The following is a 16,739-nucleotide window of genomic DNA, read 5'->3' as shown; positions in this document are numbered from 1 at the left end:
TGGGGGAAATCGCAGTCGACACACCACTGGCAGAGATTTCTTGTGGATATGGAAAGGAATATGTCTCTTCTATTTGTATTCTGACTATACCATTACAAAAGTGGTGGATATTGGATTTATAACATAATACAAATGATGAAGTGAAGGAGGAAGCAGATATAAAGGGTAAATGTGACAGTTTATTCCGTTTCTATGCAAATGTTTCATCTGTATGGGTACACACACATATATACGCGCGCGCGCGTGTGTGTGTGTGTGTGTGTGTGTGTTCAATTGTCTCAAATAAGGAAGTTCATGGAAGGTGTGCATGGCATGTGTTTGGTAAAGTTTGTAAAAGCGACAGTTATGTGAAAAATCATCCATTCGTATCCTGCTTGACTTATTTGTCGAATAACTTCTATATAACTACCTATATCTAGGTGCCCTTTACTCTGCCATGAGTTTACATGGATCTACAAATGTCGACAGAGGAGAATCCAGCCTCATGTGATGTATGTAGATCAATAGAAACTGAAATTGTGGGGATAAACTCGGAACCAAATATCTTTCCACTGCACATCGACATTGCAATATTTGGATTGGAGGGGAAAGATGGAAAGGAAAAAATATATAAAAAGGTTCGTCAGAAGGATGTGAAGAGACAAAAGAAGAAAACACTGAACAGCCTGTTAAATAACGTATCAGCTCTGCAGAACACTGATGGTGGATCAATATTGATACATTTCATTGTACATGACCCAAGCGACAGATATCTGGGTCATTTCGACGAACTTGTGACATCACGCCTGACTGAACTGATTGGTGATAACCGTTTGTATGTAGATACATACACACGTAACTGGGTCACTGAATGGATACAAACTTCAGAAAAAGGAAAACATTTTCTACTATTACAAGTGGGAAAGACAAAGGGTGTTTCAACCGTGGATTTCAACACAAAGATATCCACTGATTGTGAAAATACAAATCTTTCTGCTTTAACCTTTTATGAAATATTGTCCAAAAACACCTCCAAATGCCACTCACCTCATGGCACAGATCTCAATGACTTGCCGTCCCTCCAAGAGAGCAGAAGCGTGGAACTAAAGGCTCTTGTAGCAGACAAAGTGGAAGAATTTGGAACTGATATTTCAAAGCTTGTTGATTACATTTGGCATGACCTTAAATTAGGTTTCAATATTACTTCAATGTCCAAAGTTGATGGAGGGGGAAAGGTCTTTGTAGGTATTGAGGAAACCATTGAACATGTCAAATACCATTCTGGGGGTAGTTATGACATGCTTTACAAGGTCAAAGTTCCCAAAATTGTTGGATTTGAGCTGAAGGTGAAGGAAACAGATCTTCAGAAGGGTATTATGGACAAATATCACTCGGATGTATCCGTGATGCACAAAGATGGTACATTCTGCAAAGACGTGTCAGATCTACACCTCATTGACGTCAAGTTTCATGACGTTCCAGATACAACTCCTAGAAGACATGTATTAGAAGTTGTGGTGAACTTTTTTGAAGGTGTCGTCTTCTTTGACAAGAAAGGCCCTAGAGCTTACAAAGTGAAAGGCAACAAAATCGAGAGGATGGATTGTGAGGAATGGGTGAGAAAGCTTAAGGGCTTTTTCACGAGCTTTAAATAGCATGTGTTTTTGGTATTCCTAATTTGTTGGGCTAAGGATTTGTGATGCAGTGATCACAGTGTTTTGTCGTACACCAACAGATTCTTCTAATGACAATGAATACCTTGTTTTTATGGATACCTCAACAGTTACATAAACATTTTGTGTTGTGCATCACTCTTATGGGATAGTGTGTTATATTTCGGACAAACATTTTGACAACCAAGTCAAATATGTCATCAAATACACCTTCGTCGTCGTCGGCGTCCTCAGATGAGGAGTTTGTTTCATCAGATTCATATGAATCGTCTCCTTATCAGTCGGATGAGGACATGTACCCAGAATGCATGGCAACACGTATTGAGACAGACGTCTTACAGCTTACACATCACACAGAAAGAGGTAATATTATGTTTCAATAATAAACATACTATTAGACATGCGCGTGTCATAACGTATCTTAGCAGGGGCCCCTTTCACAAAGCACTAAGATGATCGTAACTTAATAAGATGGACTTAGTGCAATGTCACCTCAGGCAAAGAATGTGAGTTAAGGTTAACCTTAGCAAAGGTTGCTTCATGAAGGAGCCCCAGAATAGTTGTTCGAATCCCAACAGGGCCGGTAGGGTAGCCAGATATTTAACGCATCACACCGAAGATTCCACACATTAGTACTAAATGCGAAGCCCATTTCTGATGTCCCCTCCCTAAAATGACTTACAAATTGCTGAGGACGACGCAAAACAATATTCACTCACTCACATACTGTATTTGTCATTGACGTAAGACATTATCACGTGACACCTGACTGAGAAACAACTATTGCTATTTCATACTATATTAAATATGAAAAATGTTCTTTCTTTCAATAAAAAGGTATTTGTTTTGATATATGTTTATCTAGGAATGAGAGACATGGTTCTTAGGACCCTAGTCGCAAACTTTGGATTTAGTTAATGCAGCAGAGCGTTGAGTCATTACATAGATATCCTAACCTTGTCAGCTTGCTAAGGTGGCCAGTCTCTGTGGTCAATGTGGACAAGGCGTTTGTCCATGGTTCGAATCCCAGTACGGGATTGATATACTGATATTATTATAATGCGTCATGTGTTACTAGCTTGTACTTTTGATGATGTGTCATCACTCATGATCTACCACGGCATTAAAATACAGGTACCCATCAGCAGTGTAGACTGACAGAAGATGAAACAAAGAAAATGACAAGAGATGAAATGAAAGGTATCTAACTTACTGTTCTATATAAAATGGGTTTATGCATGGGAATGCATGTGCATGTAATATGCACGTGTGCATGCAATATGTGTGCATACAAGATGTGTGCGTTCATGCAATATATATATATATATATGCCGTTGTATATGGAAACTCGTGTGTCTTAGACCTGCTTAGTACCAGGCTGATACCGCCATCATCCATACTCTTTGATGTCTGTATATTCAGGCCATCAGAACCACTGCTGTTGTTATCTGTGTATTCTGAAGCTGACCCCACAAAGGTTCAAAGTTCAAAGTTATACAACTCTGCACTGGCTCGTAAAGTGAAGACGTTCATACGAAGAGAGGTGAAACCTAATTTTAGCCTTGTGCATGGAGTGGTCAAGGAAGCTGATTTCTGTTGTGAAGAGTCATTGAAGGCACAAGTGGATTCCTTTTCAACACAGGCGATGCAGATGTCTCTTCCCCATTCACTCGTCATGGACATTGCTCTATGTAGAATGATCATGAAAACCTTTATAATTCATGTTCAAAACAATACCACTGAACGTTCAGAGGGAGCAGGACTTGTACAACTAAAACACCCACAAGTACAGGTGGCACAACGTAAGTCTGTTCGATATGTGAAATCCCTGCTAACACAAACTATAATTTTATGTACTGTCTACATCGATCTATGGCTTTTGGTTTATAATTACATTGTTCAAACATTTTGTCCAATATTTTGTGCTAAATATCAATTTTGTTACTTCTTACTGAACATTTGTGTTCAAACATATTGTCGAATATATTGTGTGAAATATCAATTTTGTTATTTCTAACTGAACGTTTATATTTGTATTCTAGCTTTGTACATCAACGAGGTCAATTTGAAGAAGGGCATGCAATGCAAAGTAAGAGTGACCAGTTTTAGTTTTTGCATATATATGAGTAAGTGGATGAGAGAGTTTAGTTTTACGTCACTTTAAGCACCATTCCATGAATGTCACGGTCTTAGACATGACGACACCCCCACCGTTATCGAATGTTTCTAAATAGATAACATTTCTGTCAAAAATTCAGCAGAGTTATGTAAATGACTGTGAACCGATCATATATTTTCACAAATATACACATGTATTTATTGTAGTATCCTGACAAATGAAAGTGTTGTATTTCCTTTCAGGAACAGCTGCAAATGAAACAGCCATGGCAGAAACAGACTGAACCTTCTCGAGACGATGTGGAAGAACAGCTGTTTAGCTTGCAAGGTAACTATACAATTATTTCTTCTTTGTCTTAGGAACATTTGGAGCACATGTAGCAGAGATGAGAAACTGCTGTGTTTTACATCCATGTCTTCGTGTCAGCCTTATGTATTTACATTATAATTGTGTTCGTGTTTACCAAATCTCCACCAAACATTATATTATTTCAGATGTTGGAGAACTCGCAGACATAGTCAACCACATCGGAGTTTTCGAAAGGGTACCTTTATTAACTATATACACTGCTATATTAAGATGTCCCAAGTTTAAAATACAGTTGTTACATATCATGTATCGTACCTTTATTAACTATCTACACTGCTATATTAAGATGTCCCAAGTTTAAAATACAGTTGTTACATATCATGTATCGTACCTTTATTAACTATCTACACTGCTATATTAAGATGTCCCAAGTTTAAAATACAGTTGTTACATATCATGTGTGACTCCGGCCACAATTACTAGGGGAATCTGTTCCTGTCATAATAATAGTGTGTTTCGTCATTCGTAATACAATCGGCAACATTTTGTGATGCCAGTGGCAGACCTGCTGTAATATACATAAGAACTAGGGGAGATTTCTTGTGGGTGCGGAAAGGTTTTTGTCACTTTTACCAACATTTACTCTTGCAGAAAACAGAAGGCTACGGGAAGCAATTGCCGCTTTCTGAAGGTAATATACATAATAATTACAATATACTCATGGAAAAATTTAAGGGAACGGATGAAAATGCTGTGACGTTTAAACTTTTAAACAGTAAGAGAAAAGTTGATACAGATGAAAAGGCTCATGTCATGTGATGAAAATCAATATCGGGTGTGTCCCCCGTGTCTCTGGAGAACTGCTTGGCATCATCGTGGCATGCTGCGAATGAGTGTACGGATGGTACCAATCGGAATTCTACGCCATTCGTCCCGTTGAGCCACGAAAAGTTCATCCAAATTGTTGGGTTGAACAGGTCTGTCCCGAACATTGCGGCCAAGAACATCCCAAAGATGTCCGATGGGGTTAAGGTCAGGACTATGAGCCGGCCATTACAACACCCGGACACCTGCAGCCCTCAGTCTGTCCCGACAAACATGAGCGATGTGAGGACGGGCATTGTCATGCTGGAACTCGAACATTCGACCTGCTGTACGCGCAAATGGGATCACAATCGGGTTCAAGATCTCGTCACGATATCGTATACCTGTTATCCTGCCATCAACACGCACAAGATCTGTTTTGTGGTTAAAGGGAAACCCACCCCACACCATAACAGAGCCCCCTCCATAACGATCATGCTGTTTGATGGTGCAGGTACTGTGACGTTCCCCAACGCGTCTCCAAACTTGAATTCGACCGTCATTATGGTCTAGTGTGTACCTGCTCTCATCACTAAACATGGTGTTTCTCCATTGACGTACGGTTCTTCCTCTATGGTTCCGTGCCCACTGCAGTCTCAAGCGCTTGTGGTGCTCATTTATGTTGATTCCAACCAACCACTGTACGTGAACAAATTCTGACGTTTGTTCTTCGCCTGAATTCCGTATTGATTTTGGAGGAGGATTTGAGCCTGTCTCGCAGAGCAATAAGGCGTAGGGTCCGGTCATCCCGTGGGGTGGTTTTCTTTTTCCGTCCCCGACCACACCTCATTTTGACGTCACCAGTCGCTCTATAGAGATTCCAAAATCTGGATATCACACTAACAAACTTGTGAAAAGTTGTTGCAACCTGTCGTAATGAGCTTCCACCATTAACCATGCCAATTGCCTCCCATTTCTGTGCCAAAGTTAAGTACTGTCTCGCCATGTTAACAATGTTTTTAACCGTTGTGTTTGACAGTGCACATACATGTCACGTGTAAATCTAAGTGCATGTAACTTTAGGAACATGTAGTGCACGTGCATGGAAAGCATTATGGTGAGTTTGAGTGAACTGCTCTTCACGAAAACGATAAATACACGGTGCTGAAGGTAGTAAACATAATTTGTTTAGATGCCCTAAGAAACATGCGTTCCCTTAATTTTTCCATGAGTATAATATCATACATGTCTCTTACTATAAATGCGTTTTGTCCATTTCTGAACAATTACAAATATGAGTACAGTTCTATTCAAATGTAAAGGGAAAAGAGAAATGTGCTATAGAAATGTATGCCCATATGTTTGTGGCGCACATGAATCATTTATACAACGCTGTGCCATTCCGACATGTCAAATGTCAATTTCTTTGTAACAAGAACAAGAAACAACTGATCAACTTTTATCAACGACGGAACTGATGCCACCGTGTCTCCATGACATCACGAGACATAAACAGGTACGTTCATACCGTCATTTATTACTACCCGTGAAGTTCCGGGTTAGAATTGATCTTCAGCAACCCGGGGCCATGGTTGTCGTAAGAAGCCACGGATGGTGTGGTTTGACTCATTTGATCCATACCCATCAATACCCGTGCTTGTCGTGAAAAGTCACGAACGGTATCGGGTGGTCAGACAGGGTTGACACATGTCATCATATCTCATTTGCATAGATCGATGCTCACCATGTTGATCACTGGATTGTTTGATCCAGGCTCACTTATTTGCAGACAGCTGCCATATAGCTGGAATATTGCTGAGTAGGGCGTTAAACAAAACATATATTACTCTCTTATATATCCCCACACAGTCTTTATCCCCACACAGTCTTTATATATCCCCGCACAGTTGAAATGCACATATCGGAAGAAACGTGATTATATAAAGTCAACATGTGTGTGTCAGTGCGTATTGTTGAGAAGATCAAATCAAAGTGTTTCTACAGTACCCAGTTACTACTGTTTCAGATATTTGGTCCGGCGGAGCATTCGTTGGTCAGCTCGTGTGGAAACAAAATATTGTTGTGTGAGTATATAATTAGCTGATTAAAAAAAAAACTGTAGAAAATCAAAAGATGCATGCAAAAATGCCCCCAAAGCATTGCATATTAGCGAAGAAAAAAAGAATGCGTAAATTGATTTATTGACCATATGGTGAAACTTAATCAGTGTCATATATATATATAAAATTATAATTTGTGCACGTGCACATTTGTCGGACAGCCATTGCTTATTGTGTGTGACGTCATTAAACAATTGAACGTGACGTCAATAAACAGGGCAATCGGGCATGCTTACTGTGTTTTACTGCACAAATTTAATGTACACGAGTAAAATGAATAGTAGAGAAAGGATTACACTTGCTAGTGAATCACAAGACTTATACAAATACATGCTACTTTTAGTATTGCTCTTGCTCTCGGTCGGGGAATGCAAAATTTCACACTCATTTCGTATATATCGTATGGCACACTTGCTCGTATAATAATCTCTATACTTATCTGTACCATGCGTTCCTGCATCATTTACGTTACTAATCACGACTTGAAGCCAACTTGCTGTGTCACATGCTTGCATATCTGTAAACATTTTACCATGAGTTTTCATGAAATCCACTTCATCGAAAGGTGCAAAATGCGTAAGTGTTAAGCAAAAAATGTGAGGACCATTATAGATACATGTTATAGTCTTATTTCAAATATCTGAGACGTATTGTTATTTATAACAGTGTATGGCGAGGATTACCCACAGCCCACGGACGGAGGCAAGGGGATGCAGAAACTGAGAACGGTTCTATCACAGATAGATTGGATTGTCCTCTGGCGACCCCTAGGACGACTGGTACGATCTGTATACATCCCATCAGAACAGATTCCTATATTAGCAAGGAGAAGTTTTTTTGTTTGTTTGTTTGTTCTTCGCACTAAGCAATATTCCTGCTTTATCGCCTGTAAATATTCGAGTCCAGGACAGATACTGTGCTGTGAATGTGACGCCGTCACATAAGCTCCGCCCACTGATGAATATTAATACTTTCTGTGCGCTTAAGACCATTGTGCACTTAAGGGCACCACAAACGTTCGTAGCCCTAAGAAGTTAAGCCCTTAACTTTGATCGTAGCCAGTGTGTAAAGAATGGGGTTACGAACGTTTCGAGAATAGAATGTCGGATCTTACCGGGTAAGGAAGGAGAAGTTGTGGTCTTTATGCTGAGAGGGCCGATTATACCTAGTAACAATATAACCACGTACATTTTGATGTTATTTATTCTGGCGGATAGGTGAGGAACAGCAAGACTGACATCATCTGTCTTCAGACTAAACTGGAATACTTACAACAACGTACGTATGTTTTCATTCTTTGCACTTGTGTGATGAGTTAGTGTGACATCCATGGTTTAATGGGCCTGCTGCTAGAGAGTGGGCGGTTAATGCCTTGATCCTCGATCGAATCATACTGAAAGATATAAAAAAATGGAACTTGTTCTTTCCCTGTCTGGAGCTTGGCATTAATGGGTAAACAAGGGATTTACCTTACTATACATTGTCCCGTTAACTGTAAATATCTATAAGAATTTAACTGTGTGACATTGTATTCTGACAAAACCTAAAACCCTCCCCAGTCAACTGACCAACACACTACATAAAAGCAGCATTGGTTGTATAACACTGGTCTCTGTGGCACCGTGTACCTTTGAGGACCCTTATGTTGGGTTGAGTATGAGTCTCTGCAAATATAAAGCTTATTACGTTCTTTTCCAGTTGTAGTGCTACAAGACAAAACATCACTGAAGCAGAGCAGCAAGACACAGCATGAAGTAAGAATTCTAACTGTTCAAGGGAAGTAGAATAGCTGCAAAATAGAAAATGGTTTTGGTTTTCCGTTCTTACTGCATGGGGTTGATGATAATACATGTACGGATCCGGGGGGCTGGGGTTGGGGGTGAGGTGGCGAACCCACATCACTCACTCACACTTTTTGAAAATGACGTAAGTCCACACTGAAGATTTATATGATGCCTTGGAACGCCCATGTAGTATCTACACATGAATACTATGCTTGGAAACAAATATTGTTTTGTTTAATTTTTGTTATAAATTATGAATACAATTTTGTACAGATTCATGTTTCTGTTTGTGTTTTATCAGTGTGCACAATTTCAGACAGGTTTCGGAGTCTGTTGCGCCTCCGCTACGCTGCGTCAGTGTCGGAGCCCAGCGCAGACGCTATATACCCTGGGCCTCCTTTCATGAAGCACTAAGGTGATGGTAAGTCACTAAGGTAACCTTAGTGCAATGTTAAAGAATAAGAGTTAAGGTTAACCTTAGTTAAGATTGCTTCGTGAAAGGAGCCCCAAGCTGGCACAATTATGTTTGACAATGAGGAATATAATATCTGCTTTGTCATTGCGAAAAAACTTTGTTGTTTTTATTCAGGTTTCAAGAACAATGATACCCGAGGGAGCTCCTAAAAACCAACAACTCAATGGTAAAACGAAATATCCAATTCTCACTTATGATCAGAGTTTAGTACAAGCCACAATGGTTGATAACTAGTGAAACATATCTAAAACAGATTAAAAGATGATTACCAATAATCAACTGCAAACGTTTGAAAATGTTTTAGATCATCGTTGTTCCGATATCCGTGGTGATCATGTTCTTCGAGTATACAGAGGAATTGATTCGGGCACGTGACTAGTGTTTTGGGTTTTTTTTAATTTAAAATTTTCTTTTCATAATTTTATAAACAATGTACTAAACTAAATGAATGTAGCATCTAGATAGAGGTGATCCTGGCACAGTCAGCCTTGAGGCCATTCTTTTATATTATCACTTATACCATTGTCAGGCGAGAGTGACTTGAGATGTCTTGCTTGACAACGGTATAAGGATCTGTCACACCACTTCTGTGATGTATTACTCCACTCTTGCTGGACAACGGTATAAGGATCCATACCGAAACGTCGCATCATATGTAATAAAGAAGTTGTTATCCATAAAGAATCTTACCCTCTTATTGTTCTGTTTGGTATGCATACATTGGCATGTTTTTGTAATATTTAAGAAACTTTCGAGGAAATTCTGAAATGGATTAAACATAAAATTCTCTGTGCAATTCATAAAAGATGTTCTGGGTCACAATTATCACTATTATTTGATAATTATGGCCATTTTTACTCTCTGATTATAGTGCAACGTATAACCGAAGACAAGGGCCGTATCGCGACTAGAAGTCAAGTGCATGAACTGAGACAGTTTCAACATGGACTACTGAGCCAGAAACACATGCTGAAAATACTACAAGATGTAAGAATAATGTGTGCACACAAAGTTTTCCTGAAAACTGGAACAGTGACGTTTAATATCCATACCTACCATTCCAGAATCAACAGATTACATTGATCATGTACAGAAATGTATCAGTTTATGTACAGTGGAACCTGTTTAATGTGTGTCTTTCTATCTTTATCAGGGAATAGAAGATGATTCTGACAGACGTACTAGTCTGCAAAGACAAGAAGCTGAACTAGAAACAGGTATTCCTGCTTAGTAATATTGATCACCATACTCTAACGCTTAGTCTCTGAATATATATAATTTTGATAGTAGTGAGTGAGTTAAGTTTTATGCCGCACTCAGCAATATTCCAGTTATATGGCGGCGGTCTGTAAATAATCGAGTCTGGACCAGACAACCCAGTGATAAGCAAACGGAGACGCTGAACTTGGAAACCACTCTGCTGAGCATAATTAGAAACTTGATATATATGGATTCAGAGCATTCGTATGCCCCGATAAGATATGAATATAAGGCTTGACAAATCACCGTGTTGATTTCATCAAAGACTGTCCCAAAAGAGTAAGCGAGTGTGTTTAGTTTTACGCCGCACTCGCAAATATTAAAGCTATATGGCGACGGTCTGTAAATAATCGAGTCTGGTCCAGACACTCCAGTGATCAACAACATGAGCATCGATCTGCGCAATTGGGAACCGATGACACGTGTCAACGAAGTCAGCGAGTCTGACCACCCGATTCCGTTAGTCGCCTCTTACAACAAGCATGGGTTGGGGAAGACCTACTCTTCCCAGGATCTACACGGGGCAAGTTTGATAATACAAAACAAACCCATATAAATTGTAAAGGGGCCCAAGGAAGACCAGAGAATAAGAACTTGAGGAAATCTAGACTTGCTTGGTTTAGGGCTTTGGCGCTGCAGGGAGGGTTAGGCAGTAGGGAAAATAATGTGGTTCAAGGACAGACTATACTCACCATAATAGACAGAAATAATAGACAAATAATAGACAAAACTGTACAATCATCACTATTGCTCTATCACAGTTGCTTGCCACTGCTAAATTTAAACATGCTAACCAACTGGCAGGAACCTGTCTCCCACAAGAATCCCACGGAGCAGATACTGACCTGATAAAGTGTTGAAAGACACTCTTGACATATCTCTTCAAGACAGCTTTTGACTATATCTGCCATGACGTAAGGGTATTGCATAGCTGACTGGGAAAATACGCTAGTATGTGCATGTATTTGGATGGGGGATGAGGAGTCGATACCTCAGCAATATTCCAGCTATACCGTGAAGCAGATAATCGAGTCTGAACCAGACAAGCCAGTGATCAACATGATGAATATCGAAAGTAGGATATAATGACATGCGTCAACCGAGTCAGCGTGCCCGACCACTCGATCCCGTTAGTTTCCCCTTACGACAAGCATGGGCTGCTGAAGACCAATTTTAACGGGTCACGTTTATCAGAGACTTTTCATAGATGCGCTGCATTTGCATCTCCTAATGCCATCTGGTAGCAGGGGTGACACGGTACACTCTCACCACGGTACGGTACGTATTGCGGTACAAGGCCTTCAGTTCGGTCCGTGTCGGTTTGTTGTATGAGATAGGATCATTATGCAGAAAACTGACAACAGCCAAACTAAACCTTACATCGTTTAATAGCACGGAAAAAACTTAACCATAATCTTTGTTATTTACAATGAGCGACATTGTTATTATTCAACTTTGCACGTGAAGAACCCGGAAAGTAGGATATGGTACAAACTACAAAGTCCAGGAACAATAAGCAAAGAGGACGTTCTATCTAACAAAAAATAACCCCCTTTAAACCTTGTCATCATCCTGTCAAAACGAATCATTTTCTACTTTAGAAAGAATAAGTTCCCACCAACATTCCAGTCCATACAGAAGGAGCTCACTGAATGTACCAAGTTAACAAAGTATACCTCTGTCATTAACGGTAATAGAGACTGTTTCAGTAAGACCTGGTCAAACTGCAATACTCTATTATCCTAATCACTCATTAAATAAATTAGTGAGTGAGTGAGTGAGTTTGGTTTTACGCCGCTTTTAGCAATGTTCCAGCAATATCACGGCGGGGGACACCAGAAAATGGGCCTCACACATTGTACCCATGTGGGGAATCGAACCCGGGTCTTCGGCGTGACGAGCGAACGCTTTAACCACTAGGCTACCCCACCGCCCTTTAAATAAATTAAATTATGTTAAATAACTTAGATAAATTAACACAACACATAAAAACTGAATAGCAGATAGCAAGTGATCCTTCGTGCATTGTTCGTAACAGCTTGCATATATAGTCCACATCTCATGTGAGATCACTCAGGTTGTCGACAGTTTTGCCGAATGATCACGTATCTACTGGTAAACACATTTAAGATGATCTACGACCTGACAAATAACCCCAATTTGCATACTTGGGAAGGCCCCACAGAACGATCCACTTGAAACAAGACGGGGACAGGTTGTCTGATAAATATCGAGAAGTTCATTTTCCCCGTGCGTTTCACGCATGAATTGTTATAGCACACTCGATTTGGGAACAGGTACAATCCCAACGAATTGATTCAACACAATATACTGAGCAAATATGTTTAGGACCACCGATACATTTCACGAAGCAAATGACATTTTCCTGGGGTTTTTTTTAACAAAATAGTTGAATATCTAAAATGCTTGTCAATGCCCCAATCATCTACTTGTCTTCGTCTTAACTAAAGGTTAGCGTAGAATATCAGTATCTTATGCCTGAAATTGCAGTCTTATCATTCGAAGGAATATGCGGTGTTGTTTTAATGGGTAAAGTTGACTTTTCGTCTGCTAAATATTAAATAGATAATAACTACATATAGTTAATTGTGTTTCATTAAACTTTTTAATATGTTAAAAGTTATCTGTTACTGAATGGTGGTGGCTAAATCAGAGTAGCAAGGGGGAAATATTTTTATCCCATAATTTTGTTCTTATTTCTCTGTACGGGCTGATTTTCGTCCATAATTCCGCTGGTGATCGACCGGGAATACATGTCTTGGAAATTTATATAACCGGTTCCAGAGAAATGGTTAGTATTCAAACAGTACAGTAGCGAGACAGGTATTACACAGTCGCGAGACAGGTTTTAATCAGTAGCGATGTTGATTTCATGTCACGGTTAGCATGTATTGCACGTGCATAATCGTCAAGCTACCTGTAGCAGCCAAGTGTACTCGTCCAATTCGTTGTACCGCCTCTCTTGTCACAAATGCGTTTAGTGCGCAGGATCATCTAATATGTGTCTAGCAGTAGATAACACCTAATTTCAGGTCAGGTCGTCACATTTATAGCTGTTCGGTTGTTGAAACATATTGAGGTGTAATATGATGTGCATCAAGTAGATCGTTTTGGTATTTTAGTATGAATGAATTATTGCCGCTGATGATGTTTTCAAAATTGATAAAACATGACGCTGATTATTCGGTATATCATTTGCATAAAACTTGGAACTCATTCGATCTTAATTCCATTGAGCTTATTTCAACAAAAAGTATGAAATCTCGGACATGTATAAATTATGAATAGTTCCAATACTAAGTTTCGAGATTCTAAGATTTACTGAACATCTGAGAGATAAGTTTGCCACGTCACGTGACAAAATTTACCTTTCGATACTGGTAATATGTTCTCAGTAAACCCAGTGTTCTAATTAATACTTATTCTTGAAACGTGTGTGGTTGTAAGAAAATGAGGAAAGTAGTTTATTTATGTATTATATCATTTTTGCATTTATTCTAAAGTCTACACATTCTGCCAGTCGTCTATCGATAAACTCAGTGGGTATTTTATACTTAAACTCGTCTTTAATGCAGATGATTTGTTTACATAATGTACGCAATTACAGAAGGTATAACACGATTAGACCAATATTTTTATTTGCAATAACTGAAGACTGATGTCTTGCTGACTTGTAGATATAAGTAGACGACATTCAAGGCAATTCCGAAGTTACTTCCGGGAAAATGGCGGCAGTCTAGGAATGCTGTTTATTTGACAGGTCCTCCCTTACACTTCGACACAGAAGTGGTAAATACAAGGTATTGTGATGTGACCCGCGGCTGGGAACTGGTGAACATGTCGGCCATCAGCACTTGTGAACATATAGATACCACCCGACTTCAAAACTACTGCGGTACTAGAAGCGCAGCTGTCATCCCTCTCCGTCCATCCCCAGGCGACCCCACCTCCATCCTTCCCGGACCTCGGTACTGGGAGAGTCACACAAAGGTCACACCAAGAAAGCCTATAGGTGCTTGGCTCACTCTCCTGGAGGTTGGTGTTTGTGAAGAGTCCCAAATGGACAGAGGTGTGTGGCTGTTCTCACGCCCCCGATCATGGAGTGTTCGTATAGGAGGCTGTTCAAGGCATCGTTCTTCTATCTGCACTTTGGTGTACGATGGACAGGAAAATGTCCACTGTTTCGCTGACACAATGGGTAATACACCAGGCATCTCCGACTATATATCTTACGGCGTTGTGCTGGATGTGGCGAAGGGCAGACTTGCCTTCATTGATCTGAAAAGGGAGGTTATTCTGTTGACGATCAATGCCGAGTTTGGAGAAGCACTCTGTCCAGCGTTTGGTGTTGGGCCCTGGACAAACGAGTACAATGTCAGAATGAAACTTATCAGTGGGAAACACATCAAACTCACAGACAGCAAAAAATCCCTAATACACAAAGTATTAGCCTGAACTAACAGAAAAATCAGAGCTTGGAAACTGAGATTGGAGAAGGTGTCTTCAAAATGTCAGAAATGTTTTTTTCAGGGGAATCATAATAGTAATAATTGGAGGCTGGTATAAAGCTGAACTCCACGCCGCAGGAACACTGTCTTTGCGTTTACAACTTGATTGACATTATCCCTGGTTCTATGGGACGATAGAAGGTTAATACTCATATAACATATGAATATCCCACCTACTTGTGTCATGAAAGCAAACAGTAAATGGACAAGTGGTATTGATTTATTGAAATAATCGAAGATTGGTCGCAGTGACCTAACGACCAAACAATCGATCACATTTCCTCATAATCGAACACAAACGATTTTGGAACATCTGTTTTAGAGTTTGAAACACTTGATGAGGGAACATATATTTGAAATTGTCAATTTGTCAGGGTCTGAAAACGTGTTTATTTCTTAGAAAGCTGGCTTCAGTAACTGAAAAGATATGAATGAAAATTTCTTGAAGACTCCAGGATGTTTATGTTCATGATATACTGGTCATCAGTTTTAAGTAGCAAGTTGCATCAAATAACAACCTGGATAGGAAAATCTGATTTTTTCGATGATTGTTCGTTGGTAATGAAACGATCATCAATAGTGAGATCTCAACCAATCCCCAGTACTAACATGGACCCACATTCACGTCCAGTTTGTATTTAGAAGTGTAATGTCAGAAGAATATAAGGGTTCGCCACAGACCAGTTTGGGTTAAGGGAGGTTGGGTGGAAGGTTAAGGGAAATTGATTGAATGGTCAAGTCATAGAAAATGTACGAAGTAAAACTGTATACATATTTTAGTTGACACGGTTAAAGTCAAACTGTACGGTTTATTTGTCATAACGTTACATGTAAACAGAAAAGCATGAAATATCATATAAATATCGGGTTCAGCCATACAAGTCGGCACAGGGTTAAATATTTCTCCACATGGAAAGAAAGTAAAACAACATATGTTTATTATTATCGTAATTTTATTTGTTTGTGTGATCATTTGGACCCATCTGACGTACCATACATCAATTTTCGATATGCACGTGCTGTAATCAAAGGCGAGTACTTCCACAAATATGAAAGTCGGGCAACTAGTAGTCTAGACTGCCTCTTTTGTGTACCCCTCTGATGAGTGTGGAAGTTGCGGTGGCTGAGCGGGTTGGGCGGCTGAGTGCTGGCGATTAGTTGCCTGAATCTGAGAGCGTTGGCTCGAATCCCGGATTTGAATCAACAAAAAAGTACTATAATTTGTACTTTAATAAGAAAGTGTAATCCCAAATATAACGTGTTACATTTGACCATTTTCTAGATGGCAGTATGTAATCAAAATGTCAAAGTTGTAAAGAGAGTGCGTTAATATTTTCAAATCAAACCGGCAATATTTCCAGGCAGGGGACACCAGGAACGTTGTTTGTGTCAGATGACATGCGGAGTTCAGCGTAGTTTGTATTCCTCTGTATGATATAACTATCCTTTCATCTTTCTAGTGATACAATAGACGACAAACAATCATCATTTTATAAAATATTTACACAGTATACATCTCTTAGTTTTCACACCACATCGGCATTAGCTCTGCCATATACCAACAATATGCTGTACTGGATGAATATGTGTTTACACCACTCTCCGCAAAATTCCTGCAATATCCCGGCAGACGACACCAGTTCAGCTTAGTCTCTATTACTCTGTATAATATAACTATCCCTTCATC

At 39.6% G+C, this 16,739-nt stretch overlaps 1 protein-coding gene across 1 annotated transcript; it reads left to right on the top strand.

The window, feature by feature from the left end:
* The first annotated feature begins 458 nt into the window (after positions 1-458).
* On the top strand, positions 459-16,738 carry LOC137281134 (uncharacterized). Its single transcript, XM_067812263.1, has 16 exons — positions 459-1,595; positions 1,934-2,015; positions 2,948-3,454; positions 3,695-3,741; positions 4,014-4,098; positions 4,266-4,315; positions 4,732-4,771; positions 6,321-6,400; positions 6,911-6,968; positions 7,671-7,783; positions 8,222-8,282; positions 8,703-8,758; positions 9,378-9,429; positions 10,135-10,250; positions 10,417-10,480; positions 14,305-16,738. Exons 1-16 carry the CDS (start codon positions 459-461, stop codon positions 14,997-14,999), a joined length of 3,243 nt encoding a protein of 1,080 aa, XP_067668364.1. The 3' UTR covers positions 15,000-16,738.
* Position 16,739: the final 1 nt, after the last annotated feature.

Source organism: Haliotis asinina, chromosome 4 (genome assembly GCF_037392515.1).
Source record: "Haliotis asinina isolate JCU_RB_2024 chromosome 4, JCU_Hal_asi_v2, whole genome shotgun sequence".
Classification (NCBI taxonomy): domain Eukaryota; kingdom Metazoa; phylum Mollusca; class Gastropoda; order Lepetellida; family Haliotidae; genus Haliotis; species Haliotis asinina.
Note: the sequence above shows the minus strand (reverse complement) of the source record. Positions and strands in the feature narration are given on the sequence as shown.

Bases quoted from the DNA above. Each gene is read 5' to 3' on its own strand.
- LOC137281134 (XM_067812263.1), top strand. From the start codon at position 459: ATGTCGACAGAGGAGAATCCAGCCTCATGTGATGTATGTAGATCAATA. The intron at 8,283-8,702 runs GTACGTATGTTT...GTTCTTTTCCAG, and splicing joins ACTGGAATACTTACAACAAC to TTGTAGTGCTACAAGACAAA. The intron at 10,251-10,416 runs GTAAGAATAATG...TATCTTTATCAG, and splicing joins TGCTGAAAATACTACAAGAT to GGAATAGAAGATGATTCTGA.